This window comes from Temnothorax nylanderi, unplaced genomic scaffold, assembly GCF_030848795.1.
Source record: "Temnothorax nylanderi isolate EJ_2023f unplaced genomic scaffold, tnyl_v1.0 TNYL_tig0068_pilon, whole genome shotgun sequence".
NCBI lineage: Eukaryota > Metazoa > Arthropoda > Insecta > Hymenoptera > Formicidae > Temnothorax > Temnothorax nylanderi.
In genome coordinates this window covers 268,427-295,330 of record NW_027249130.1, presented here as the reverse complement: position 1 = coordinate 295,330, position 26,904 = coordinate 268,427, and the positions used below count along the sequence as shown (strand labels likewise).

Genomic DNA, 26,904 nt, shown 5'->3' with positions numbered 1-26,904 from the left:
GAAGGTAATTTTCGTCATAGGAGATATAATCAAAAAGTACAACTACGAATTAAATTGGGAATTATGTAAGCTTGTCACGGCAAAAGTTCATGCAGGTAAAGTTAATTAATACCCGTGCTGTCAACAGTTATGTAATTCTCGCCGCGCACCGGGAAAGTTACGAAACTTAATACGCGCGCTGGTTAACCGCGAAAATTTTGCGCCCCATCATCATTCCGCGCGAGAATCCCTACATAATAGGCCACGAAACACTCTCCTACCGGTATCAAGATTTATCTGAATGGAGCGCCTCATTACCCGGCTCGAGCCCGATTGTGCGCCCGCGATCGAGCGAGCTGGAGAACCATGGGGCAGGCCGACGACGAGAGGCAGTCAAGACTGAGGCTACGGCGATTCGTGAGGGAGACCAGCGGAGGGTTTCGCGGGATAGAGACGGGAGGAGATGGAGATCCGAGAGAGACGAACATTGAGAAGAGAGCAGGATGCAGGACGTTCTTTCTCTCCTTCCCTCCCGCGCTTTCTTTCTCTCTCTCTCTCTCTCTCTATCTCGTGCGTACAATGGTAGTAAGCAACGACCGAGAGAGCAGATACGCCACGTATTCAAATACAATACCGACAGTCTGGCAAGTCGGCAGTTCGGGGCGAATGGGGCTGCGGAGTGGCAGAAGCTACCCCTAAACGACCTCTCCTATTAACAAGCGCGCGCTCGCGCGGATAGGACACGTCTCCCGAAAGACAGCGCTTCAAAGCATCGCCAGCTACTACCCCCCCCCCCCCCACCATCCTCCATCGCCACCCCGTCTTTCTCTCCACGGCTGCTTCGCGGCTGCCACTTCCTCTACGTCGACTTCCTCATTCTCTCGGCGCATCCGCGGGCGGTAGGCTTCAGTACGTCGAAAATCCATACAGCCTTCCGTCTTTGGGTCTAAGGGAGTTAGATAATCTCGGCTTTGTAATCTTCGTCCCTAACTCCTATGCTGTCTTACCTTCGTACCTCTCTCCCTTTCGCGCGCTCCCTCCGTCTTTCGTCCGTTTCACACGGCTTGGATTCTCCTCGCCGAATTGTCTTACGCCTTCGAGGGATGAAATTAGCATTCCACGCGTCCTCGCTCGCTCGGAACGCGTTCGTGAGATACTCCGTATTATCGAAACCGTCGATGTCATCCCGGAGAGCGCGCCGTTAACTAATTATCTGTTACCGATGGTAATAACGGCGATAATACTGATTACGCGGACGTAATCGAGTATCTGCGGTGTGTGTAGGTGGGTATGCTTCCGATCAAATTAATTCCGCACGGTAGCTCTGAACACATAGTGCTTTATCCGATCGAATCGCGTGCGGTAAATCAGGCTCGATAGTTCAGAATGGCTCCCCTCGTTCACAGAACGCCGCTTATAAAAATATTAATGCGATAATATTGTATTGTTATTTTTTTTTCCTTTATGTTTCAGATATTCTCCGAGGTCAGCGTTATGTTCAGCATCGGCGGCAAGTACTACACGGGTGATCCCATCGTGTACTCCTACATGGAGGACAAAATCTTCGAGCAACCGAGAAATATCACAATCAAGCTGCACCACAGGATCGGCAAGTTCGTCAAATTGAGATTCAGCTTCGCCTCGCGATGGATTATGATCAGCGAAGTCACCTTTGATTCTGGTGAGTTGTAACGCATGGCGTCTGCAATTTTCTCTACTTTCGCGATTTGCCCTCGCGCTTCGAGTAGAAAGTTCGAAGTTGTGACAACACGTTTATCGAATCGCGTATATCTAACCAGACATGCAACTTCTTTGGAAAAATTGTAACGTTGGAAATTTTTTCCGTGCGTGGGACGTAAGGACTGGCGGATATATGTATATATATATTAATATTCTGCTTAATATATAAATGTACAATTAAAATCTGATAAAAAATATTTTAAATATATACCGAACGTAATATAAATTAAAAATATTAATATTATTGTAAATAATTTAAAAATAATTATAATTTATATAAATAATTTTAACATGTAGTTCCAAGTAAATTTGCACGATTTATTATTACTAATATAGAGTCGGTGTTACTGCCTTACATTTTCAATTAACGAACGTCGTCAAAGTTTAGCACCAGAAAATACCGTACTCAGCGGCACGTGTTTCTATCGTGTTGCAGACATCGCTCACGGTAACTTCACCCCAGAAACGCCGCCCACGACCGAGGCCCCGCGATTGCGGGGCAGAACTTCGACTCGCGACAATCCGATGCAAGCCGAAGTTCCGGTAGCTAAGCAGGACGATCCGACTTACATGGCTGTGATCATCGGCGTCTTGACCGTCGTAATTCTGCTGCTGGCGGTCGCCATATTCCTAATAGTCACGCGTCACAGACAGCGGAAGAACTTTGCCAGCCCCCTGGGCGCCAAGAGCGCGATTCCGACGGGCAATCATCAGCATCTGTCGCCGGAATCCGCGTACGGCACCACGGAGAAGGATCCCTCCTTGATGACCTACCGGGTCGAGGAACTCGACGACCGGTACGCCGGCACGAAGCTCACGACCCTGCCGCGCGATCTCAATGATCGTCTTTTGGGCGATGTCAGGCTTGACGAGTACCAGGAACCTTTCCACGAGAACAAGTATCGGGAATCTCCTCATGCGGCGTACTACGGATACAGCACGGTTGTTGTAGACAACAAGGACCTCCACGACAACGTAGAGCAGTCTGGTGAGTCGAGTCCCTTTTGAACTTCTTCAGCATGACCGCGGTGCTTCAGAGTACAATTACGAAATAGACGAAATAGCCTAACTGTACCGCGCGTTACTTAGTTTAATAACCCTTTGTGTATTTGCACGCGATCTCAAATACCTATTTTACCTGACTCGCGATCCTCAAATTTATCAGATATAAATCACGTAATAATAAATATATCGCCTGAAAAAAGGGCGCTTTACTCGCAGGGCAGTGAAAAAAAATTGTTTTTGCTGCACAGATGCCACGTATGATTATGCAGTACCAATGCCCGTGCCTAGCGTAAGCAGCGATCAAGATAGCGTGTTCTCGAAATCGTCCTCCAGAGGTAGCGCAAAGGTGAGACATAAAAACATTTGTCACATTGAGAATTAAAATCTCAAGTTGAAATATCTTCAATGACAAAACTATGATTTCTTTCGCATTATGCGTAACTTGAATCATAAAAATAGAAATAACATTATCGATATTCTTCATAACAATTATTTAAAAACTAACACATTAAAACGAAGATTAGAAATATATTCCTTTTCTGGCTATTTTGGAAGCGAAAGAGCATTTTCTGTGAGACGTGTTTGCCGGACACACGAAGGCGTTAACGTTTCATGTGCTTTTCCGATGCATTAGGCGTGCTTGCAGAGCTTTTTTCCGCCGCCACCGCCCCCGATGAGCGCACCACCTCTTCGAGGCTCCAACAACTTAACGTACTCGAATCCACCGAGTCCGGAACCAGTTTGCGAGCGTGAGCGTAGAAGTAGTAAGCGCCGCGAGCACTCCTTGCACAGATACGCGTAAGGACTTCTCGCAGCCCGCAGGATATTCATGAAAAGCGAAAGGATCGAAGGTATGATGGATTCTTCGTTACTGCGAGCAACGAGATCGCGTGATCGAACGAACCCTCCGGCACTGGTTCACCTTCCAAGAATTCTGTTCCATTTCACGTTCCAATAAGTATAACTTCTTTACTTTTGCAATCGGTTGAGAAATTCATGTTTAACTAATAATAGTCTTACTTTATTATGTCGCGGTAGTAAAAGATACGCTTTTTATTGATCCAATTTCATATTTTTATCATAATTCTCGTTTTATAGCGCTTTTATCATAACAACTCGATGACTATTCATTCATACTCTCTAAAAGTCGAAGAGTGAAATGTCACTCAAAACGAGTGAAATGCAAGTGTAACGAAAAGTGAAAATTGAGCCTGTGCACTTCGCCACTCTAAAAAAGAGTAAAAATGCGCTCTATAAGTTGGAGTGAAATCGCACTCTATTTGAGTAAAAGGGCACTCTTTTGTGCAGTAGATCAGTGTCCATAGGAATGAATTACGTTACTCTACAATTTTTAGTGGAAAATTTTACTCCGTTAGAGTCATTTATCAGTCGATCTTTAATGAATCGTGATTCACTATAGCTTTAGAGTTAGATAATGTCACTCCGGTAAAGTAGCCGCTCTAAAAATTTGAGTGAAAAATTCACTCCTACATTATAAGTGCCCGCACTTACTCAAATTAGAGTGACAACTTTCTCTTTTGGAGTGACTATCGCAATCACTCTAATATATTAGTGACGAAACCACTCTATGAGATTTAGAGAGTACGCTATTATCAACTGTACAAATTAAATTGTCGTTTCTTGACGTGTCTCTTCTCTTTGTGAAAAAATTGTTGATAGAATTAAATTATTCACACGCGTGGTCCTGAATTTTGCAAAGCGTTCCACACGCTTTACCCCATACGCGCATTTTACAATATGTATACGCGTCGGAAGGGAAGGAACGCAAGCATGGAGCAGAGTAAAATAGCTCCCAGTGCCAGTGAGGATACTATGAAAACACGCGCGCGCTGTTAATCCCGAGGTAAAGACCGGTGGCAAAAGTAACACGTTGTATATTTCGAAGTAAACGCTGTGAGCGACCGCGCGGCGAAAGGGGTCGTAATCCCGCTTGTTACAACGACGATATTTTTTCCCCTCGAGTTTAGCGCATCGCGAGAAAAAGAAAGGAAAAAAAACACGACGCGATCGCGGCGCGGTCGCGTCCGTCGCGAAACCAGAGACCCTCTTCTCGACGAGCACTGCCATCGACGAATTATACGAATTTTTTCCAAACATATTGTAGGCGACAATCTCGAGCACGGTCTTTTCGGGAGATTCGACCTACGATATTCCTACGGATAAGTGTAATCTCGTAATCGAAGCTGTATTAAATTGGCATATCAGTTTTTAATGGTAAAATGATGACCTCGTGCAAAACTGCGACTCTTCCGGAGATTCGCTCGCGAGATTCACGAAAATTGACAATGTGAAAATCGCGATGTACGCTCGACGTTTTTTTTTCCCCAAATGTCCGCGGTTTTCATATTACTCATTGGTGGAAGAAGAGTCGACCTCTTCAGCATCCATCGCGTTTTCAGCGTTTTAACACTGCCAGATCTCTCCCGCCTACGCTCGCGAAGTGGAATTTCGCGAACGGGATGTAACTTATGACATTGCGAAACGCCACTTCCGCCCGTCAATCTCTCCAAGTGGCACGGGCAAACGATGTGTACAACCGTTACGGAGAATATACACACGTCAACGCGTGCGGACGAATTTCCAAGGAAGAGTCGCGTTAATGATTTGGTCTGTTTCGGCGCGCATGTGCAACAAGATCGAGCTCGCTATCGATCCAGGAGGAAACGCGCGCGCGGCAAACCAGGGGGGAAGAAAAAACGACCGAGGGGGGTGTGGGGCGGGGGGGGATCGGGATGAGATATTTATCCGATGGCGCGATCGTTACGTCGGATCGAAGAGATAATTAATTACCGGCTTGATGGAATAAGCGGGCGTTTCAATTATTCGCGCGCACGAACGTGTACGCCAGGCGACGCGACGCGACGCTTGACATCGGGGAGAAAAAAGCCGCGACGAGATCGACGTAACGATATTTAAAGGAGCGAACGATAGCGAGCTTCGATCCCCGCCTCACACAAGACTGACGTCACATAAATAATTCAGTAACCCGACCTGCGCCATGCACGCGCGCGTCGTATTATTTATTGTCCCGTGACGAATCTTTAATTTATATATACATATATATATATGTTTATATATATACCTACGGACAAAATAAATATATATATATAGATATATAGATACAAAAAAAAAGGTAATTGCCGTAAAAGGTAAAACGTATTATCGTGCGACGACGAATTTTAAGCGTATAATAGATTGTATAAGCCCAACTTTATTTCTCTATCTCTACCAACATCGCCTTCATGCAACGAGGAGAATCGAGAAGCTACCAGCGTTAAGGAACCGACAATACAGGGATGAGACAACAATAACTACATGTGTACGTAATTGAACAAAAAAAGAGAAAAAAAAGGAGAAGCGTATAGGAAGATTCGAGATATCGGGTGCGCAAGGATGAGAGAGAGAGGCCCTCGACCACATTGTGATATATAATGAAAAAGAGCCCGGCTCTCGCGAGTAACATATATATATATATATATATAGGCACGTTATATGCTTAAGCGTGCCTTGCGCGCGGTGGAGCTCTCCCTTGAATTTCGCCCTGAAAGAGCAGCCGTAAAGTGCAAGCGACTCTCTTTCTCTCCCCTACATGGTCGGACGGAACGGCGATGGCCTGGGGTGCACCTGTGTGCGCGGCGCGAAATTTATTATCGGTTTAAATATCTGACGTGGAACGTGGCAAGAAATTTAAGGCTCGTTCGGCGCTTTTACCGCGAGCCGTTCAAATAGCGTCCCCCTCCCCCTCCCCGCCCCCCCCCCTTGTACGATTATTTGATCGTCCATTGACCGCTGCACTTTCCTTGATTACCGATCGTAATCTATTAAGCTCAATTTTTCTCTCATTTCATCGGGTCCGGTCTCCCTCCCCCCCCTCCCCCTCTTGCCCAGCATCGCTCTCTCCGGGTCTCGCTCTCGCGATCCCGCACGTCCCGAGACCGAAACGCGCGATGCTAATTGACATTCCGCTATTTTTTATCTCAACAACAAACCGAACGAGTGATATTCGCGCGCGTATCGGTTTTTCGATTAAGCGCGAAACAGTTTGGCTCGTCGAGGAGAAATTTAATCGAGCGTTTCCCCGCCGCGCAGGGTCGCGCCCTTTTCGCGGCAAGAGCGGCGCGTCAGCCGTCTACAACGATTGGAAACATTGCTATGTATATTTAGTGTTTAATCGATATCGTAGGATGTTAGGGAATTTTAAGAGAAAACTAACAGTGACAGCTTTCGAACGCTTCTCTCGAGTGTAAATATTAACCGTTAGGGACCTCGTACCATATACACAACACTTTCTTCAAGCGCCTTAAGTTGGGGAGGGGGGGGGCACCAAGCAAATAATTTCGTCGCAATAATAATCGTCGTCTTTTAGGGGCGCGGGGGATATCACGTACAAGCGGTTATCGTTATCGTAATAGGGCAACGGCGCGGCGGACCGACCACAAAATGGCCCGCGCGTCGCCCTTTAAAAGGTCCACGTGAGCTCGATCTTCGATTTCGCCGCCTTTTAAGGCCGAGATCGGTCGTTGGTCGTGCTCGCCCTGAGTTTCCTCTTCGTCGACGGCTCTCGATAATTTTCTCGTTCAGCGGCACCGTGATCGATTCGCCGCCGAGCTATTGTTACCGCGACACGGAAAATTCGAGTACCCTGTTCACCCTCTCTCGTACTTCCAGCCGTTGACAGTCCGCTCCTGGCAATAATCGTCAATTTGTCTCAAGCGAATGTGAAACGTGTGCACGTGCGCGCTTCGCGCGACGCGACGCACGTCGCGGACGAGCTAGATCAGTTAATCGGTAAGAGCGAGAGAAAGATAGCGGGAATGTTAGCGGGAAAGTTAGTTTGTCTTAAAAAGAAGTTGCGCGCGAGTTAAGGGAGATCTTCTCTCCGGCGAAGGAAACGATAAACGATGACGAGGGAAGACACTCTCGTATCTGCTCACGGCGTACTTCGTAGGGGGATATCTTATGTCTCTTTTATACTTGTCTGAAACCGCACAAGCTGCCGACAGTGCCAGTTAATGTCCTTCTATTACGACGCGATCGTTTTCTACAATCGTCTGTAATTTCGCCGCCACACTTTTTCACAACTTCTCATTAACATTTTTGTACTTTTATATCATATGTGGTGTTTCTACTTCTGTTTCTATATTACCGCGACACGTTTACCGCAACTCATCACTTTCCTAAGTAAATTACTCTGAGCTAAAAAGAAGTATCTACACGCAGAAAAATATGTACCACCTGCAAGTAAATATTACTTGTTTTAAGTGGATAAGTTAATATATCCGTTTATAAATCTATCATAAAGTCATCGTAAGCATCACATTTACTCAAAACATATTCAGTATCTTAGCAAGTTTAATTCTTCAAAAACAAGAATATTTAATTAATACAAAAATTCGTTTTGCTTATTATACAGAGTCTATGGAAGAGAAGCATATACTTTAATAAAGATGTCACATTTTCTTGAGAAAAGTTTATCCGCTATTTGAATCAAGTATAAATTTTCGACTCTTAGGATTGGGTCCTTCTCAAGCAATCTAAATAACAAACAATTCAGTGTAACAATAATTTGGTCGACGGGATAAAATTAATAGTCAAGAAAAAATATTATAAATAAAAAGCGATACCTGGTAAACTAATCTTTGTCACGAACTTAAACATCTGTATTTACGAAGATTTTATATATAAATTTTATCCCTCTATAAATCGCTTACTACCAAAAAGAGATTATATTCTTGATGATGATGATGATATGATGATGATTGATTCCTTTAATTCCTAAGTGGCACATAGGGCCTCTTAGGAAGTTCTTGTGCGGAGCGGTACAGTTATTGAAATTACTGTAATCAGGTAGACTCGAACCCGGTTCTTCGTGGTTACGAGACACTTTACTCCACTAGACCACATCTCTGATATTCTTAGTGCTGCAGCATTTAGTTTTCAGAAGAAGTAATTCATTGATTTCAAGTATTTCATATTCTTACCTAAAGAGTCATGGCAAACTAGCCCATAAAAATAAAAGTAATTACTTGTTCCGAGATAACATTGTTTCTAGAAAAAATATACTTATTTGAATTGAGAACATGGATTTACTCCAAGGAAGAATAACTTTCTTTCTTCCACTATATTTTGTTTCTTTTGATTCTGTTGCATAGAATTGAAAGAAACATACTAAATTTCTTCTATCTAATAAATATTTCTGCGTTAATATTCAAATTAATTCTATGTAGCTTTTCTTCGATAAAGTTTCATAATATTCTTGAAAAAAGAATATATTCTTCTTTTGAGCACAAAATGATGAGCTTCTCCAAGACTTGTGACGAGTATATCTTAAAACTATTATTAAGAAGCTATTCTTTGTTGAAGAAAAGTACTACTTAAAACAAGTAAAATAAAATAATTGCTTTCCTTGGCTGTAGAATGATATTTTTCTGTGTGTACTGTAGTCCGTTCTCTAATGTATAAAACAACCCGAACAGTGAGAACGGCGATTGTTAAAGACAATGCGTGTAGATTATCCGAGCTTTCGAGTATACCCACCAACGTACAAAGACCCCTCGAGGACGTGAATAATGGCATCTAGTACCGACCGGCCAATCCGTTAGAACTAGTTCGAGCAGAACCGGATGCCATTATCTACCTCCTAGGAGTCAAATTGGACATGGTCATAATTTCGAGTTATTCTCGTCAGCAACAAGAAACGTTTAATAATCTCGGGGCGTAAAGGGGCGTAAAGACTCGTTCTCGCGAATCGCGCGCGCGCGCATGTTACACAAGTTAATTCTTATCGCCCGCTCTCTCGTAGCATCGGAACGCGGTGATAGCACTGTCTTGGCTCACCGTACGGGTTCCTTGCCCCCGTTATACACGTATTCTTACGCCAGTCGTAAGTTTTCTTCCGGCCGCGCCGTGTCGAGGGCGATACAACGATACGGCCGCGGCTCTCTTGTCGATATAACCGAGATACGACACGATCGGTTCTGCATCGGTACGTACAATGTGCACAGGAACACGGCGCGGGCGCAGCCGGTGCGACCGGGGAAAAGTCTCGGGCATAAATCACGCATGCAGCCCTTTTTCTATCTGACATGAGAAATGCGGGAAGAAGCCTCCGGTTGAACCGACGACACGGGGTCCGACGGAGAGCTCGCGGCAGACGAAAACGAGGGGGGAAACTGGCCCATCTTTTATACGACGACACGTAAGTGCGTGCGCGTACATGCGACTCTACGAGGGAGCATGAAAAAAAGAAAGAAATGAACCAACCTGAGAGGTCGCTTGATCGATCGGCCTTCGGAGCTGCATTATGCTCGCGGGCATATCGCAATTAATGCTGTTTACGAGTAGAAACTGCCGAGAGAAATTGGACAAAAATTTATTTACGTGATTATCCTTAATTAAACAGACAAGTTTCGTGAAATAAATCGATATAATTATTTCTCCTTATATTTGTGGCCGAAAGTGCTTTTAATGCGCACGATAAGCTCATCGGCGCGTTATTTGTTATCTCGCAATTTTCACAAGAATATAATTCTTGTACGGATTACGATTGCACGTACGAATTCGACCACGTATGATTTCTACGCGAAAAACTTGTCGAGAGCGGACACCGTGTACATAAAAGATCGATCGTATGAAATACCTCGCGTCTGGCTGTACTATACTCTATTGTAGAAAGTCGAAGAGAGCGCGCGGTGAGCAGATACGACGACGACAAACGACAACGATGATGGTTTATCAATAGATTTAGCACAAGCGATAATAGGGAAAACTTTCCGCCACCCCGAAGGTATTAAACGCGCCGCATAATCTCTCGATGTATATAGCGAACTGTAATTTATACGTACATATGTGTAAACGTATTATAAATACGCCCGCGTCGATGCGCGGGAGCGACCATTTGTATATATCTGTATTATATAGCGTAAAACGAGTACGGAGGGCGGTACCATTGTGAGTGTAATTATATTGATCAATAGCATAACGCGAGTACCGGATGCATATTTGATATTTGTGTGCCTGTATCCCTTTTGTATGCTATCGAGATAGATAAAAAAAAAACAAAAACTATACATATTATATTGTATTAATTGCGACGTAGACGACTACGAAGTGTGTAACGTAAAAAACGCATACAGTACACGAACAACAAGAATACATACACGCATGCGTACACGAAGTCATACACACAGATACGTCGGGCTAACCGGCCGACGAATAAAATAAAACTTTTAGCGAAGCGAAGAGGTCCTTATAAAATTTTTTTTATAAACCTTGGAAAAATCATCTTGTTCCCTTATCATCAGGCTTTTTCGCCAAGCAGAAAAATGTAGTTCCTATAATCCTATCTGATACCCTTCTAAAAAATTGCTGCATATAATATCGCGCGTCAACCTTGATTACGAGACTAATTATTTTAGCCAGTTTCAACAATTGCGTTATCGCGCATAAATACAATGAAGAATTTTCAGACTGCAGCGGATATTCGAGAGCCAATTATCTAGGTAATTGTAGAATAATCCAATGACTAGTACACTTAATTGGAAATCTCTGGAGATTTCATAAATAATCTTTAATCTTCATAAATGAATATACATTGAAAGTACGAAGCATTGGATACTTAAAGCCAACTGGGATCTGCTGAATCTGTTTATTAGCTATTCTGTGAAATGATTTATATTTCTATCTAGCGTTCTGAAAATTCAGATTAATACCAGCGACATATTTCAAAGCACCAAAGTACGGGTTACGTTACAAATTTTTATACATATTACAGTAAAAAAAAAAGAAAATAGAATTTAAAATTTAATTTTGTTCATAATATAATTATACAATAACTCATATGAGAAGCTAAGCTTTCCGTTTTTCCATTTAACGTTTTAATTAAATCAACCGACACATTTTTATGTTGTGACTTCAATAAATTATTCTCAAATTGGATTAACTTTCAAAGGCAATAACCATCATTGTTTTAATAACGAGTACACGCGAATATACACGGTAAAAACTTTTATTTTAGACGTTTTACAAACTGCCTAAACGTACCCCGCGTTACAGGTCACGTCACGCTGGGCTTTCGCAGTGTCTGTCGTCCTTTCATCGTACTAATTTGGCACCGTCAACGACGTCATTTGTCATTCTAATGGCCAGAACGACGACCGCGTTTTTAATGACTCGAGGGTGAGAGCGGCACTCCGTGCGTTCCCTTCCATTTCACCACCCCCCATTCTCTTTTTTCGCAAGTTCCTCTTTAATTTGCCCTCGACACGCTGCTTTACGCTTCATCCTCCAACTTCTCTCTCTCTCTCTCTCTCTCTCTCTCTCTCTCTCTCTCTCTCTCTCTCTCTCTCTCTCTCTCTCTCTCTCTCTCTCTCTCTCTCTCTCTCTCTCTCTCTCTCTCTCTCTCTCTCTCTCTCTGTCTCACTCACACACTCACTCATTGTCTTTCTCATTCGCTCGCTCGCTCGTCTCCACCCTTCCTTATCCATTCAACCATTTTCTTTCAAGAAAACGCAATGTAAAGCCGAGGAAAAGGCTCATGCCTCTTCCTCCTCCTTACTCTTTGTATTATACTCTTCCTTTCCGAGTTCGTATTTTGTCTAGCCAGTTGTATCTTAAAGCTTAGATGCATAAAAGCACCATTTGCCAATGTATTTCTTCGTCTATAATACTATTTCAATACATTGCAATACCTTATCGTTTTATCCCATTACTCATCATTGATTTTTCCGAACATGTTCTGAACGTGTTTCACAAGTGTGTCTATCCTCTCGAAAAAAGATAATATACAAGAAAACATTTTTTTAAATTTATACTTTAATAAAATAATATGTATATAAATAAATATATATTACAATAAAATTATTACAATCATAAAGGTAAGTACTTTCAAAATATTAAGCATGTTTTTAACTACACATTTCATAAAATTTACGCATCTTTGCCTTTCATTATCTTCTTTTCATTACACTATCAAATACAAAACAGGCTTTCTTTTATATGCTCTAAATGTGGCAATACTTAAAGAAACTCAATACATTTGAAATAGGGAAAGGCGGATGAATGATCATTCAGAAAATTTAGCTGTTACTACGGAAAAAATAAGTCACGATCGAGTACATTTACCTGAGCAAGGAAAACGCAAGGTGAGTTGGCTAATGCTTTTTGTAAAACTCCCTGATGATTATTATTTCTCATCCATCAAAGCGTTACGGCGTAAGTGTTACGACGACAAATACGAGGCGTCTCGCCCTCGAAAATACTGCTGCATCACATTCCGAAATTACGGCCGAATCCTACGCAAGGGGTGGCACGCACGGAGGAGTTTCTTTGTGCCGTGTTGTGTTCCGCACTGCCGCCGCGGTTATCGTCCGCCCTAATTTGGACTTCGATTAGGTTCACCTACCATTTACGCAGTTGGCGAGGTACGGGCATCTTTGTGCACAGGGACGCATACGTTATCATCCGATCGGAAAAAAGAACATTAATGTGATATGAGATCATTGGTTTCTCACTTCGTTTACACGTGACAAAGGTTGTAGTCCATTTGATGCTATACTAATGGTTTTGAAGTGTTGTTCTTCTTCTTCTTCTTCTTTCTTCACTAAAAGGAAGAAAAAGAAGAATGTTTCGAAGCATTTGTAGTGTTAAATGAACCGCAGCTGAAATTTGCCGGCTGAAGACGACAATCTGGAAAGGTCGCGATTATTATCTTCATCACCGTAAATATGATTTCAGCATTGAATTAAACCCTGGTAATCGTGCGCGCGAGTTTCTGTTTCAAAATTTCGTACTTCCATTCGCTATACGACAATTGTTTTCGCTGCGTCTCGTAACTCACAACAGAAGCGGGGATTGTATCAAGCTCTACTCTCCGTACGGTTACCTCTCAGCGCTGCGGTAATTGTTTGTGATCACGCGTCGCGATTAGGAGAGAAATTTCGGCGGCGGGCTCAACCGTGACGATATATTCTGGCGGTTGTCGCCGCGATAAACCGGAGAGGGTTTGTTGTAGCCGCGGGCTAGCAGTAGGTACCCGCGCGTCGAAGTAAATCCATCCCTGACGTCGTCGGCCACGGCGGCGGAACTTTGCCGACCGGATGCCGAGCGTCGGGGGCTCGACAATCGCGTGCTCCTGGAATTCTGTGCGTGTGGGTGCGTGTGGAGGGACGTACACGGAACTACGAAATCACGGGGTTCGACGCATAATGTACGACGCGAGCACAATTTGTGCCACGGTACCTGAAATTCGCTCCAGGACTCTGAATTATGAGGAGGGATAAGCTTTACTACGCAACCACGCTCTGAGGTCAATTTCGTACACCACATTTTATCGATCGGTCGACGCTCCCGGGGCGGGGAAGGGGGGTCAGAGCGATTAGAATACAGACCCGAGGCTGCTTCGCGAGCAATTAAACGGATAAACTACCGAGTGCTTACAATGCGAGCGTAAAAAAGGGGAAGTATCAATTACGCCTCGTAACATGAAAGGGTAGAGAATTAAGAGGCTTAGCCTCACATCGTGTGAGCTTTAAAGACATTAATCGCCAACTCTGAGCCGCACGATCCCTTAATCCGCCGCCATTACGCTTTATCCGAGTATTAAAATCCGAATCGCGTAAAATTTGTGGGAGTAAATCTATTCGCCTATAACAATTATGCAAATAATATTGTGAAATTTGTTTCCCAATATCAGAGAAAGCAGTCACGAATTGCGAGCATAATCAATTTGCACCTGACGCAAATATATCAAATACGCACAGAAAAAAAGAAGTGTCAAAACTTATACTAAGTTCTATAATCTGCTTACAAGAATTTCAATTTTTTATTTCAACTTTTTTTCTTGGTTGAACTATATAAGACTTTATTCAAGCAAGTTTATTTCGTTTATATATCTCATTTCAAGATTATAGATTGTTGCGTATATACGAGTATATAAGTCTTAATATTTGATACTTCTATTTTTCCTGTGTAGTTCTTTTCCTTTATCATATCACAAACAAACAATTATAATTTACAGTCCATCTTGCATTTTTAATAGATGGTCATATTGATACGACGTTCACTATATATTTATTAATACGTTGGAATTATCAAACAAGAAAGGCGAAAAGTGGCATCGTTTTCATCGAAAGTATCTACGGGGAAACTCTGGACGTTCGCGTTTAGGTGCGCGATGCCAGCCAGTCCCTTCAGGAGACTCATGCCAAGGCTCGTTGAGAAAAATGGACGACAATTCGAAGCAGACGGTGCCCAAGCGGAGGCGCCAGCAATTCTTTACGCGGCGTGTCGGTGTCAAGAGGTATCGGATGTCACATGGGCGAGTCCGAAGACAAATATTCTCACCGCTCTGGTGCGGGATGCTCGTCGGAGCTCGTCGCTGTCGCTCTCAACGGATCGTTAATGCCTCGCGTTCGCGCGAGCTCTCCTCGCGCGTCCGCGTCTTTATTTCTGTCCGCTTCGCGCAAAATTGCCAGAGGAGGAAGTCACCACTCTGCAAGCTGCGTAAGCCCCCCGGTTGCCCCGGTATCACGATATTCCACCCGCCGAGGTATATATCGCGTACGCACGGCACGTTTTCAAAGCCGCCAAATTGCCCGGCAAATTCATAATAGCTTTTATAATTGGGAAGACAGCGCGCAGCCGCCCGCAGACGATTTATTCTCGGGTGAAGTTGAACCCGCAAGCGCGTTGATCCCTTCGCGTGTCTTATTCGACGAAGCCTGAATAAAGTGGGAAAAATAGAGCCGGCGGGGAATACGCACGACGAGAATTTCATATTGCAATATTGTCGTATTAACCGTTTTGTAAATCACATTTAAGAACTAACAGAAAAATTGAATATACCTGTACAAAGTTTACGTCATAAATCATTTTGCGTAGCATTTGGAGAATCGTTATAGAAGATTAATTTACTCTCTATACATATATTAACTTTATTAAATATATTTCTACACAATTCTTTGCAAGAATAAATCGCATTCAATCCTTAATATAATTATTTAATTGTCTCTCTTGATAGCAGAAAGATTAAACTTTGTAATAAATAAGAAAAATTTATAACATACATCTCTCACGCACAAGAATTATTGCAGAACGCTAACTTCTTTAACGAATATATCAATTCTAGCTACGCAAGGAGAACCGTGATAAACCCGAACTTTCAGTTCGTCTCGAAGATGCTAGTGAAATGTATATGACACGAATGCACTCATACAGACGTAAAGCGCGAGTGGATGTGGCACAAACAAGAGAGAGGCGCCGCGACATCCCTTCATCGTTCCGCCCGATCTTCGACGTTCCGAGCTTCCCTGGCGATGACATCTAGGGCTCAGCCACGAGGAGATCCACGATGAAATCGAACCGACGGGCTAATCCTCTCCAAGCCAATCCGGCGAGTTGTACCGGGACGGCTCGTACTCGAATATGACGTCGCGCGACATCGCGATCGAATTGGCCAGCTGAATTACGCGCTCGGGCAGACAAGGGCCGGCGATGACGATCCTTTTAATTGCCGATCGCACATGACGGGCCCTGCGTGGGACCGCCGCGCCGTTCGCTCCTCGTCCCGACGGCCGGATATGGCGAGGCCTCGAGTGACTGTCGCACAAATGCGCAATCGTGTATCAGCGCGTTGCACTTTTACGCAACGACCGCGACGCAAAGCACGGCGCATCCAATTGCGGGCACTTTGCTCTACGCTTGATTATCTAATTGATCAATTGGGACCCCCGCGGTGATAATGAACGTTCACTTTATAACGCGTACTCAAAGGCATCAGCTATTTTGTTCCTTCATTGTTCCCCTCCGGTTCCCCCCGTACGGTATTCATGCGTATCCGGCTTGTTAAAACTGCATGCAATTTTTAAATGGCTTTTAAAGCTTTAAAAAGGAAAAAAAGAAACCAGAGAATAATCGGGAAATATTTACTGCGGCCAAATGCAATACCTATATCGTTTCCTCGTGACTTTATTTTACATGTCGTACGTAATGAAATGGTATTCAGCATCAGGTTAAATTATGTTACTTCGTTGTCGCGAAGTTTTATTAATAGGGACAATTATACCAAGCGCGACTGTGATACAGAGAGAAACGTTTATACTGTAACCGCAGCAACGGCTATTCTGTATCTGTCTGCGGATACTTTGTTGCGTATACTCGACTATATAATTGATCAATTGCGTTTCTGCAGTAATGAGCAGCATTTGATTATCCGCTCTCGATAGTATTATGCCCTTCCTTTCAACAGTTTATTATCAGTATAACAATGGATATTCCGTTAATTCTGTAACCAATATTTATTTTGCCACCGTTAATTGTTAATATGCGATTGCCCCGTGATACGATATTATCATCATAGAGGAAAGTATAATTGCTTTACTAACAGAGAATTTTAAAACAGTTTTAGAAATAATTTCTCATTAAAAATTTTCAATACTGCAATTATTTTAAATCACCGAAATACAAGTGAATGTAGTTTTAATGTACACGATCGCACAAATTTTTCATCAACCACACATCACTGTAATTTAATAAAACATTTTAAAAACATGATAGAATTTCCGCTATATTAGTTTGACGTATCGCCCGGAAATGTAAAATAATTAAAAACGGGACAGACGTCAAAACAAACGCTAAAAAATAAAGTGGTTTAAAAAATATATATCTATCTGATATATATCGGACTGATGCAGAATTTTACAAGCTTGCTTTACGTTCTCGATTTTATTTGTAAAAACAATTTATTTATGTGCGAGGGTATAACTTGTAAAAGTTATTATTCAGCATTCATTTATTTCAATCATTTATGTTCATTGTTTGCGAGCACGCATAAAGCCGTATTAGGCTACGTTAATTCGCGCGCTAATGATTTCAAACGTGAGATGATGATTTCATTAAAATTTCTCGTTCAGAGAGAAACTACAGAGGCGCGTGAGTTTTCTCTCTCTCTCTCTCTCTCTCTCTCTCTCTCTCTCTCTCTCTCTCTCTCTCTCTCTCTCTCTCTCTCTCTCTCTCCTCTCCTCTGTAAAATCCGAGAAAATATTTTTAATTTTACCACAAGAACGTTTCGACTCTTTCGCCGCGAATAACCGGATCTCAAGGTGCATATCTTAAACTAAAAATAAAGAGAAACGTGGATCGTGTTTTACGATTGTTTACCGCCAAAGGGATGCCTCCTTGGATCTTATGAATTCTTTAGATGCCGATAGGAGAAGAGGGATGGAAGCAATCTAGCTGCGAGAGGGGCAAGAAGAGAAACAGTCGAAGTTTATCTCGGTTTATCCGTGGCTGCCGTTGTAAAATTCAACGTTGTACCGAAGGTACCGTAGGTACCGAATTCTCAACTCTGTGTTTCGGATAATTCGTGAAGTCGCGTCACGTAGCATCGGTATAAACTAACGAAGATATACGAAGGCGTGTCGCCGTGCGCGAAATAAGCCGGGAAATATAACTCTTAGAAAATCGTTTAGAAAAATCGTCGTTTAGAAAAATGGGCCAATCGGGACGTTCCTCGTGTTATTATAACATACACTTCCTTTTTTCTTTCTTACCTTTTGATTTTATAAAAACCACCGCAAATTCAATAGAAAAAATAACTTTCTATTCGATTTAATGTAGAAATAAGTACGTAAAGTTTCAAGAATTTTAGTCAGGAACGTATTTTAATTAATTCTGAGAATGCGTGTCGATAAGCTTTACTTCATTATCATATTTCGCGTGGAGTACAATGCGCGCTCCGTCTCTCAACCTACCGGGGCCGCCCAGAAGAGAACATCGGATATCGTGTCAGTATCCCAACGTATGTCCGTCACGTAAAGCAAGGTTACGACGAAAATTTCGCGCGGAATTTTCTGCGAAGCGCGTCTGCCTGTTAGCCTGTCGGTGCTTTTGATATCGTCAGCGTCGAGACTTGCCAAAGTTCCCTTCCGCGCAGGCCGGATACGTCGTTATGTACGCGGACACGTAGCGGGAAATCGCGTAGACGCCGGAGGGGGCACACGCGCAGCATCCGGTGCCCAGGGTGCATGCATACGTGTGCGGGCGAGACGCGCGCGCGCGTCTGAGTGTACGCAAAACAATGCAGACAGCCATCGCCATATATTATTCATCGAACAAAAGGCGAGCTGGAACAGCAGCGGGTAAGGCGCGAAGGAAATAAGTTGTCACCTCCAGCTGCTGGTGCACCGGACTTTGTCATGCGACAGGCCGCGATACGTGTTCACTCTTACAAGACGTATCGCGAAATGTCTTTTCGCAGATCGATGAGAGAGCTTACCTCGCGATACACGCGGAAGAGGACAGCTGAGTCTCTTCGCAACGTTATACTTTGTTAAAAGTTATCGCTCTTAAATCCCACCGACTTAACAAATGTAAATATATTATACATGGTAGAGACGCATAAGTTTATGAAACATATTGCAAACAGCACATACGCGACACTGTTTCTCATCGGCAGCGCAATTTTCTTGTAACATACTCTCTAAAAGCCGAAGAGTGAAATATCACTCAAAACGCGAGTGAAATGAAAACTCTAAGAAAGACTAAAATTGCGCTCTATAAGTTGGAGTGAAATCGCATTCCATTTGAGTGAAAGGGCACTCTTTTGGAGATCAGTGTCCGTAGGAGTGAATTATGTCACTCTGCAATTTTGAGTGGAAAATTTCACTCTGTTAGAGTCATTTATCAGTCGATCTTTAGTGAATCGTGATTCACTATAGCTTCAGAGTGAGATCGTATCACTCCGATAGAGTAGCCGCTCTAAAAATTTGAGTGAAAAATTCACTTCTACCCAGGTAGCAATTAATGTCTAAAAGACATCATAAAGACATCTTTAAGATTTCTGGCATCTTAAAGACATCTTTATGATGTCTTTTAGACATTAATGCTACCTGGGTACCTTATGAGTGCCCGCAAATTAGAGTGACAGCCCTCTCTTTTGGAGTGACTATCGCAATCATTTTAATATATTAGTGGCGAAACCACTCTATGAGATTTCGAGAGTATATGGCTTAACCGAAGCGAAATCGGAGAGAAACAAGGTAATTATCGTGCCGTTTCTTCCGAGACCAGACGACGACGACGACGACGACGACGGAGACTTTCCGCATTATGCTCGCCCCGAGTCGAAGATAAAGACAAAGAGTAGAACCAGTTAAGGAGGGCTGCTAGGCTTCACGGGCCATCGAACTTTATGGGGAAGACGCGAATGAATCGTGGGAATATCTAAATGCGGCGGATTTAGCGCCCCCGGGGCTATTTCCCGTGGGCAAATAGATAGATCGCAAACATCGAGAGCTCTAAAACGAATTATGACTCTTGTTTGTAACCAATAAAAATTTTAAGATGCACTCCGACCGCGGCGCTCCGTACATCGAAAACTACTTTAGCCGATACGTCCTCTTCGGCTAATACGTATCTCAATATCGTAATTTGAATCGCTCGTCGCGTCCTAGGATCGTTGTTTAAGAACAATCCTCATTACGTTGCATCGTTACGGTACGTTCCACGTTCCATTACTCGCTATTAAATTTCAATATTATTGCTCGCCCGTATACTCCGCTAAAGCCGATCGAATTTCACAAGCCAAGTAATTATCATCGTTTATAATCATTGCAAACTTCCCGTCGACCCTATTACTTTTAACGGTTAAAGTTACAAACGACTCGCCGGCGATTAGGCGGACGTCGGACCGACGACGTAAATGAAATTGTTAATTAATAATCTAATAAAATGAAGTGTGGAGGGCGCGGGCGACCTCAGGACCGATGCACCTGCCGCTGCACCGATCGGCAGAGAATGCCGTTAAGTGCTGACACAAGGCGCGGTGAATTACCGCCGTTTATGTAAGTAATAAAAGCTTTAAGGTCCTCGAGCGTTACGACGGACGGCTCGCCGATCAAGGGACTATAGGTGCCATTTTAGAGCGATGTGTTAGGAGCGCGGCGTGCTTGAATTATGAATTCATGAATTATAAAATCGACGCGAGGCGTTATCGATCTTACGCGTCTCTCCGGTTTGCGCCGGCGGCGACGGCGACGGCGGCGCGGCGGCAGCGGCAGCGACAGCGTCTATCTTCCCCGAGACGTACGCTTACGCGCTCTCGTCGTCTCGATTTCATGCAAAGCAGGATCGTCTCGCTAAGTGTTAATGGCTTTAGTCTATGATCTGGGAAGAAGCTGGGATCAGAGAGATAAGAAGAGGCGCAAGAGCCCTCCCTTTTGCGACCCGGCGTACTAAAATACTGATTGGATCAGCTTTAAAAGAAAAAACGAAACAGATCTGGTGTAAAGTGATATCGCGTATACCACGTGAGCGCGCAAAATTTGATTTCTGGTACTCACGGGGGCTGTATACACACGCGGAATATAATTTTTTATCGCCTTCCCCCCCCCTCCCCCAACGCGAGCTTCGTAATTCGATATAAATGACAAACGACATACGACGGTATCCATCAAATTGATTAGCAATTTCTTATTGTGCAAACTAATGGCATCGAAGTAATATTGTGTTGGGGGCCCACGCAATTTCACTTACGCGACGAAAATGGTACGTGACGGATGTAATGCGGTTAGCATTTATTTGAACTTCAGCCGAAGGGTAGCCGCCCCTCGGCTAGTCGATATTAGCGGCGGAAAACGTAAACAGAATTGCAGGGGATAACGCTGCTTACTGAAAAGGACTTGGTCGTTCAAAAATTCCTTCGCGCGTTTATTAGTTTCCTGTCATCATATTTTTTACAAATAAGTAGTATTTTAATTATTACATAATATTTACAGGCAATTTTAATCGGAAATAATCGTTCTTTTAAGAAATCATTGTTCTGGTCAAATATATTCGATATAATAAGTAGAAAACTTCATCGCTGGGAGTTAGTGAACTATTCATTTAAGGTTACGCGCGAACTAAATGTCTCTGGGTTAATAGCCTGGTTGTAAAGGAAATAAGCTGGCCTCATGCCCTGACATGCTTCCATGATATTAACCAGCCAATTTAATGGGGATACACATCAACTCTGCAAAACCATCAGGATCTACTACGTCAGGTGTTGTCATAATATTATCATAATAAAGCTCGAACCTCCGAAAATACCGGTTTGTCGTTGATAACGATGGCCACAGCATAATAATTAAAATTACGTCTTAATATCGGCATTACTGGTGCTGTTGTATTAATATGCTGAGAGGTATATCTAAAGTTATTTAACTTAATGATAAAATGTTGTTTTGTCATCATAAGATCGGAATAGTTATATAAACTAATAATTAAAACGATTAAAACACGATTAAAACGCATACTTTATCATACAGACATGACTATAATAAAAGTGTTCTAATGAAAAACTTCTACCTAAACAAAACTTAGTTTTCATCGCAGTTGAGAAAGTCGGCTGAGTAGCCTGCACAACTTCGTGATAATGACCCATTATATCGCCCAGTATTAATGAAGCTGTTGCTCAATCGCAATTTTTATCTTTTATAGGTCAATGACGTCGCGGAAATCTCGCTTCCACTTTTTATTATTTCTCACGGGGCGATTAAACTCGGTTACAACTTTCTTCAGGATACTTTTTCGCCGTTAACAAGATCGATTTTTATGCCTTCAGTTTAACTTCAAACTTAACCGTCTCTTGGAATCTACTATTCTTGATTCATTACAAGATACAAGAGATTTTAAAGACTTCCTTCAAAATGCGGCACCTACGAATTTACTGTTCTTTTGTTCTTCGCGTCAAACATTAAAAGCGAATCGAATTGTATCCCGACTCTCGGAACATCATTCCTGCGGTTTCAACGTCATACTTTTAGATAAATACTAAAGTATCTCCTCCCACAAGATCAGCAAGTCAGCGGGTGGTGCCGATCTCCGAAAGGGACCTCGACAACTAACTCGGAAGGGTCTTTGCGGCTGGTGTCTATGCGAAAGGGCAGAACTAGACAAGTACAGGCGTCAGGAACGAGACGGGGCTGTAACTTTTCTACGAACAAGCGGCCGGAGCACCCCCGCGGCGACACTGTGCATAATCTAATTTGTACTTCGGAAACTAAGCGCCACCACCCTCTATCTTTCTTTCGGCTCTCTCTCTCCCTCCTTCCCTCCCCCCTCTCTGTCTTTCTCTCTCTCTCCCTCTTGTCATCTCTTTGTTCCCTCTACCATTCTCTCTCTCTCTCTCTCTCTCTCTCTCTCTCTCTCTCTCTCTCTCTCTCTCTCTCTCTCTCTCTCTCTCTCTCTCTCTCTCTCTCTCTTCTTCCTTCGACACTTTGTACCCCTCTCACGAATACTTCGTTGTACCATACTGTGTTGCCACTAACAGGAATCTACGCCGGCGCGGCGTCTCAGGCCGACGAGATACTTCCACAACTAACAAACGAACAAATTGCCTGTGGTTGACGAAACAAAGCACCCCCATGGACTTCCCTGAGAAATGCTACGAGAGGATTTATCTTAGATTTCGAAACGCGCTGCTGGACGCGCGTTACCCGCAGTGATTCTCGTCAGTGTGTCGTAACAACGTCATTATTTGAATGGGTTTAAGGTGCTGGTAAAGACAAAGCTGCACGGTAAACCATGACCGTGTAGAACAAATTGAAGCAATTTAAATCAGCGAATTTAACTGAGGCGTACTTGCTACATGTAAATTATAATGTAATAAATATCAGTAATACCCAGTTAAAGAATATTAATAATAGAATAACTTACTAAATGATAATGTTATAAATGATAATGTTGGAATATTTATGAGAATATCAAGGTAACATATTGTTTTTATTTATTAATCTTAATTTAAAATTTAAAGAACTTAAAAACCTAACTATTTTTTTATATTATTACAAATAAAAACATAAATTTTTAATCTTTTGTTAGTGTATTGGCAATATATAATCATAGTTAGTAAAAAAGTAAGTCTTTTGGTATAACTTATAAGAGAGATACTAGACTTGATTTTCTTTTAATAGAATAATAAATTAGTAATACGCTGCATTCAATTTATCGACTAGCAATAAGACTATGTTATGTATGTCGTTCAACTTCTCTTCTCCAGCAATTTCATCCTGCAATCCTAGTCACTGGACTTTGCTCTCGGCTCTTTAATGTCGGCTGTAGTCAAGCATTCACAGATCTTACGATCTACTCTAAAATTAAAACGCCGGAATGAATATGTATGAGTTGTTGCTCAAAGAGATGAGATTCAAATTGCGCTTTTGAGATACATCGCCAATGATTTAATAACATGGTATCAACGAATTCCAGAATCGTGATGTTCTCACGCATATACTCTCACAGTTAACACGTGCGTTAACATATCAGATAACATACATGAGAGATAATCATATATAATTTTGATATATTAATCACGCGTTTCATCATATATAGTTGATACCATAGAAACTAATACAATTAAACAAATAATATATCTGCATTAGCAAGAAATAAAATGTCCTTGATTTTAATTTCTGGTTCATCATATAGTAAAGTTAGATCAGATTAAAGCCTATCAGAAAAATAGTTAGAATAAGTCAGAATGATTTTTTTAGACCCCCTAGCATTCGGCTGAACCTACATCATTCATTCTCGGTCCTGTCAGTGCGTTTTAACGATGTCGTTATAACGTCGGCGGAATTTTTTAGGCATCAAGAAAAATAAAGGTTACTGTAAAGATAAAGTAGGCGCATAAATATGTACAAATTATCTCCTTTCCCCCTCAGATTGATATCTTATAGTGTTCGGACTGCTGAGAACAAGAGTTTCACGTTGCAATAAGCCTTACGACGCGCCACCTTCTTTATCTTAGATCCTTTCCAAATTAATTAGATATCATTTACTAATGAACAATCATTCAAAATTAATTAACAAAATCCAAATAAAATTTCGTCGCAAAATATCACTGATTATGTAAAATATATATATAACGAACGCTGATGATATAAATCACAATACATATTTCATCTGTTAACAGAGAAAATCCTACATTATTCTGAATAATAATCGAAGCGAGATAGAACAATTCGAGATAGAGATCCGCATATCTCGCGAGGTAAAAGAGACTTAAAAATCTGTCATATAAACTTTCATATGCTTTACGTACAGAGGTATATTACCCATTGCACCGTGGGATTTGCATATAAGGGGGTACGCGTTCGTCGACTTTATAATTTACGAGCCGATGATCAAACCGACGTGAGCGTAAAATGATATCTGCAACTAACGCGTGAGAGGGAAAAAAGGCTGTCCGAACACAGGCGGAATGTAATAACGATGCGCGCTGTCGTACCCGTGTTCATGCCGGCGCACGTTCGTCGGTCGTGTGCGCGAAACTGCGAGCGAACGTCTGCAAGCGTTATACGTGAATTTAACGGCTCGGCCCGCGTGCGATACTCCATGTATAGGCCGTAACGTTTTGATTAACGGGAATAGGATTCAGTGTGTGCGCGCGCGCGACGGTAACAGCTGGATTAAGGGCTAATAACAACGCGAGTGCGCGAGAATCGCGGTTTAAATGATTTTATCTTCGTTTCTGCGGTTTATGGACTGTTTGTCCGACCGGGTACGATCGGCCGAGTAACCCGGACGCTCTCTCTCTAAAAAAAAAAAAAAAAAAAAACAAACAAACACACATTAGGCATGCACGTAAAATGTTAGTTTCCACGGGACATAAGCCGACCGACCAGAGAATTATAAAATGTATATTGGTGTTATATAATATTTTATATGTCATTATGGATACATCTCGAAGAAATAATGCAACCTAAGATGTGCACATTCTGTCGTTTTCTCTCTTTCTCTTTCCACACTTCCTCAGAAAGATTGATACATATATATATATCCATAATCATACGTGTCATTAGTATAGAAATCAAATAAACATATAAGGCTATAGCACCTTTTTGCTACATTCGGTATAAAACGGATGCGTAATAATATCGCAGTTTCTCATTCGTATCCGAATGCAATTGGGTACGAATGAGATATACGCGCATATTACAAATCCCAATGACACACAGCGGGCTCTTAATGCAGTCCCATTTGCACGAAATCGACATCTCCACCCCGCACATTTAAGCTCAAACCCGCTCATATTACTCTGTGTGTGCAAATTGTCGATCGAGGGACAGGGCTTTGCGGTATGTCACGACCGTGCGAGAGGCCTCGAGTGGGGACGAGCTGTAATTAACTCCCTTTCAGTGAATTTTCCCGATATCTTACTGTCTATTTCCGGACCTGCAATCCGGAAACCGCAATGCCAGCTAGCCGTTCCGACAGAATTGTTTTCACCGTAAGGCCGCTGACCGGCAAATTGCGTCGACGTAGATCCATATGGACGAGCAATTTAAAACGATTCGATGGACTACTCGAAGCAGAAGGCAAAACGCATATTTTTGTCACACAAAATTCCCATTCAAAAATTTGCACAACACTCATAACTCTACGTAATTAAAAAACATTATATCAGATTTCCAAAATAATTCCTCTTGTGACTTCTCTTCATTTAATTTCTCATAAAATTGTATAGTATGAAGTAAAGTAAGTAAACGTACGAACACATGTAAAAAGTAACCCAAAGAACAAAGAAACACGCGCTCAAATAAATAGGTAATCTGTCTTTCAATCTATATGTATATACAACGACCCATATATGTGACAAAATACTTTGCGATGCGCGAGATATGTATGACACCTCGAGAGGTGTGCCATTAAAAGTTTTCACAACGCTGCATTTTATCGGCGCTCACCGAGATTTCGCTCGGTCAATTACCGAGCGCGGCTCGTCTCCGCGCCACGAACTCATATGCCTTGTCTCCGACGAGGTACGCCGGTCGTAATAAAGATATTTAAAAAATTATGCACTCTAAAGCACTTTATGGCCGTTGCAGCGTGCCTCCTACGACCGGCGCGGCGGCGTATGCATCGGACGGAGCCCCAGCATCCTCCCGCCTCTCGTGCATCCACCTCTCGCCCACCCTCCGCCGTCGCCCTCCTCGCTTTTTCTCTCCCGCGGCAAAAGCCGCCAGCCCGACCGACCGGCCCGACCGGCGAGCAACACCCCCTCGTTTTATAACCCGACGAGTTTAATGCTCGCATCAAACTTTTAATTACCCGGCTCGTCTTACAAATTACTAACAGATGGGCCGACGTTTATGCGTCGCGTTTTCCTCGTAAAAAATA

At 42.6% G+C, this 26,904-nt stretch overlaps 1 protein-coding gene across 2 annotated transcripts in view; it reads left to right on the top strand.

The window, feature by feature from the left end:
* Nucleotides 1–10,986, top strand: part of LOC139773759 (discoidin domain-containing receptor 2) — a 98,570-nt gene extending 87,584 nt beyond the window's left edge. For both annotated transcript variants that reach the window (XM_071708464.1, XM_071708463.1), the window contains exons 6-9: nucleotides 1,453–1,660; nucleotides 2,156–2,707; nucleotides 2,973–3,070; nucleotides 3,359–10,986. In XM_071708464.1, the coding sequence (XP_071564565.1) occupies nucleotides 1,453–1,660; nucleotides 2,156–2,707; nucleotides 2,973–3,070; nucleotides 3,359–3,526 (1,026 nt within the window). In that variant the 3' untranslated portion in view covers nucleotides 3,527–10,986. The remainder of the gene's footprint in view (nucleotides 1–1,452; nucleotides 1,661–2,155; nucleotides 2,708–2,972; nucleotides 3,071–3,358) is intronic.
* Nucleotides 10,987–26,904: the final 15,918 nt, after the last annotated feature.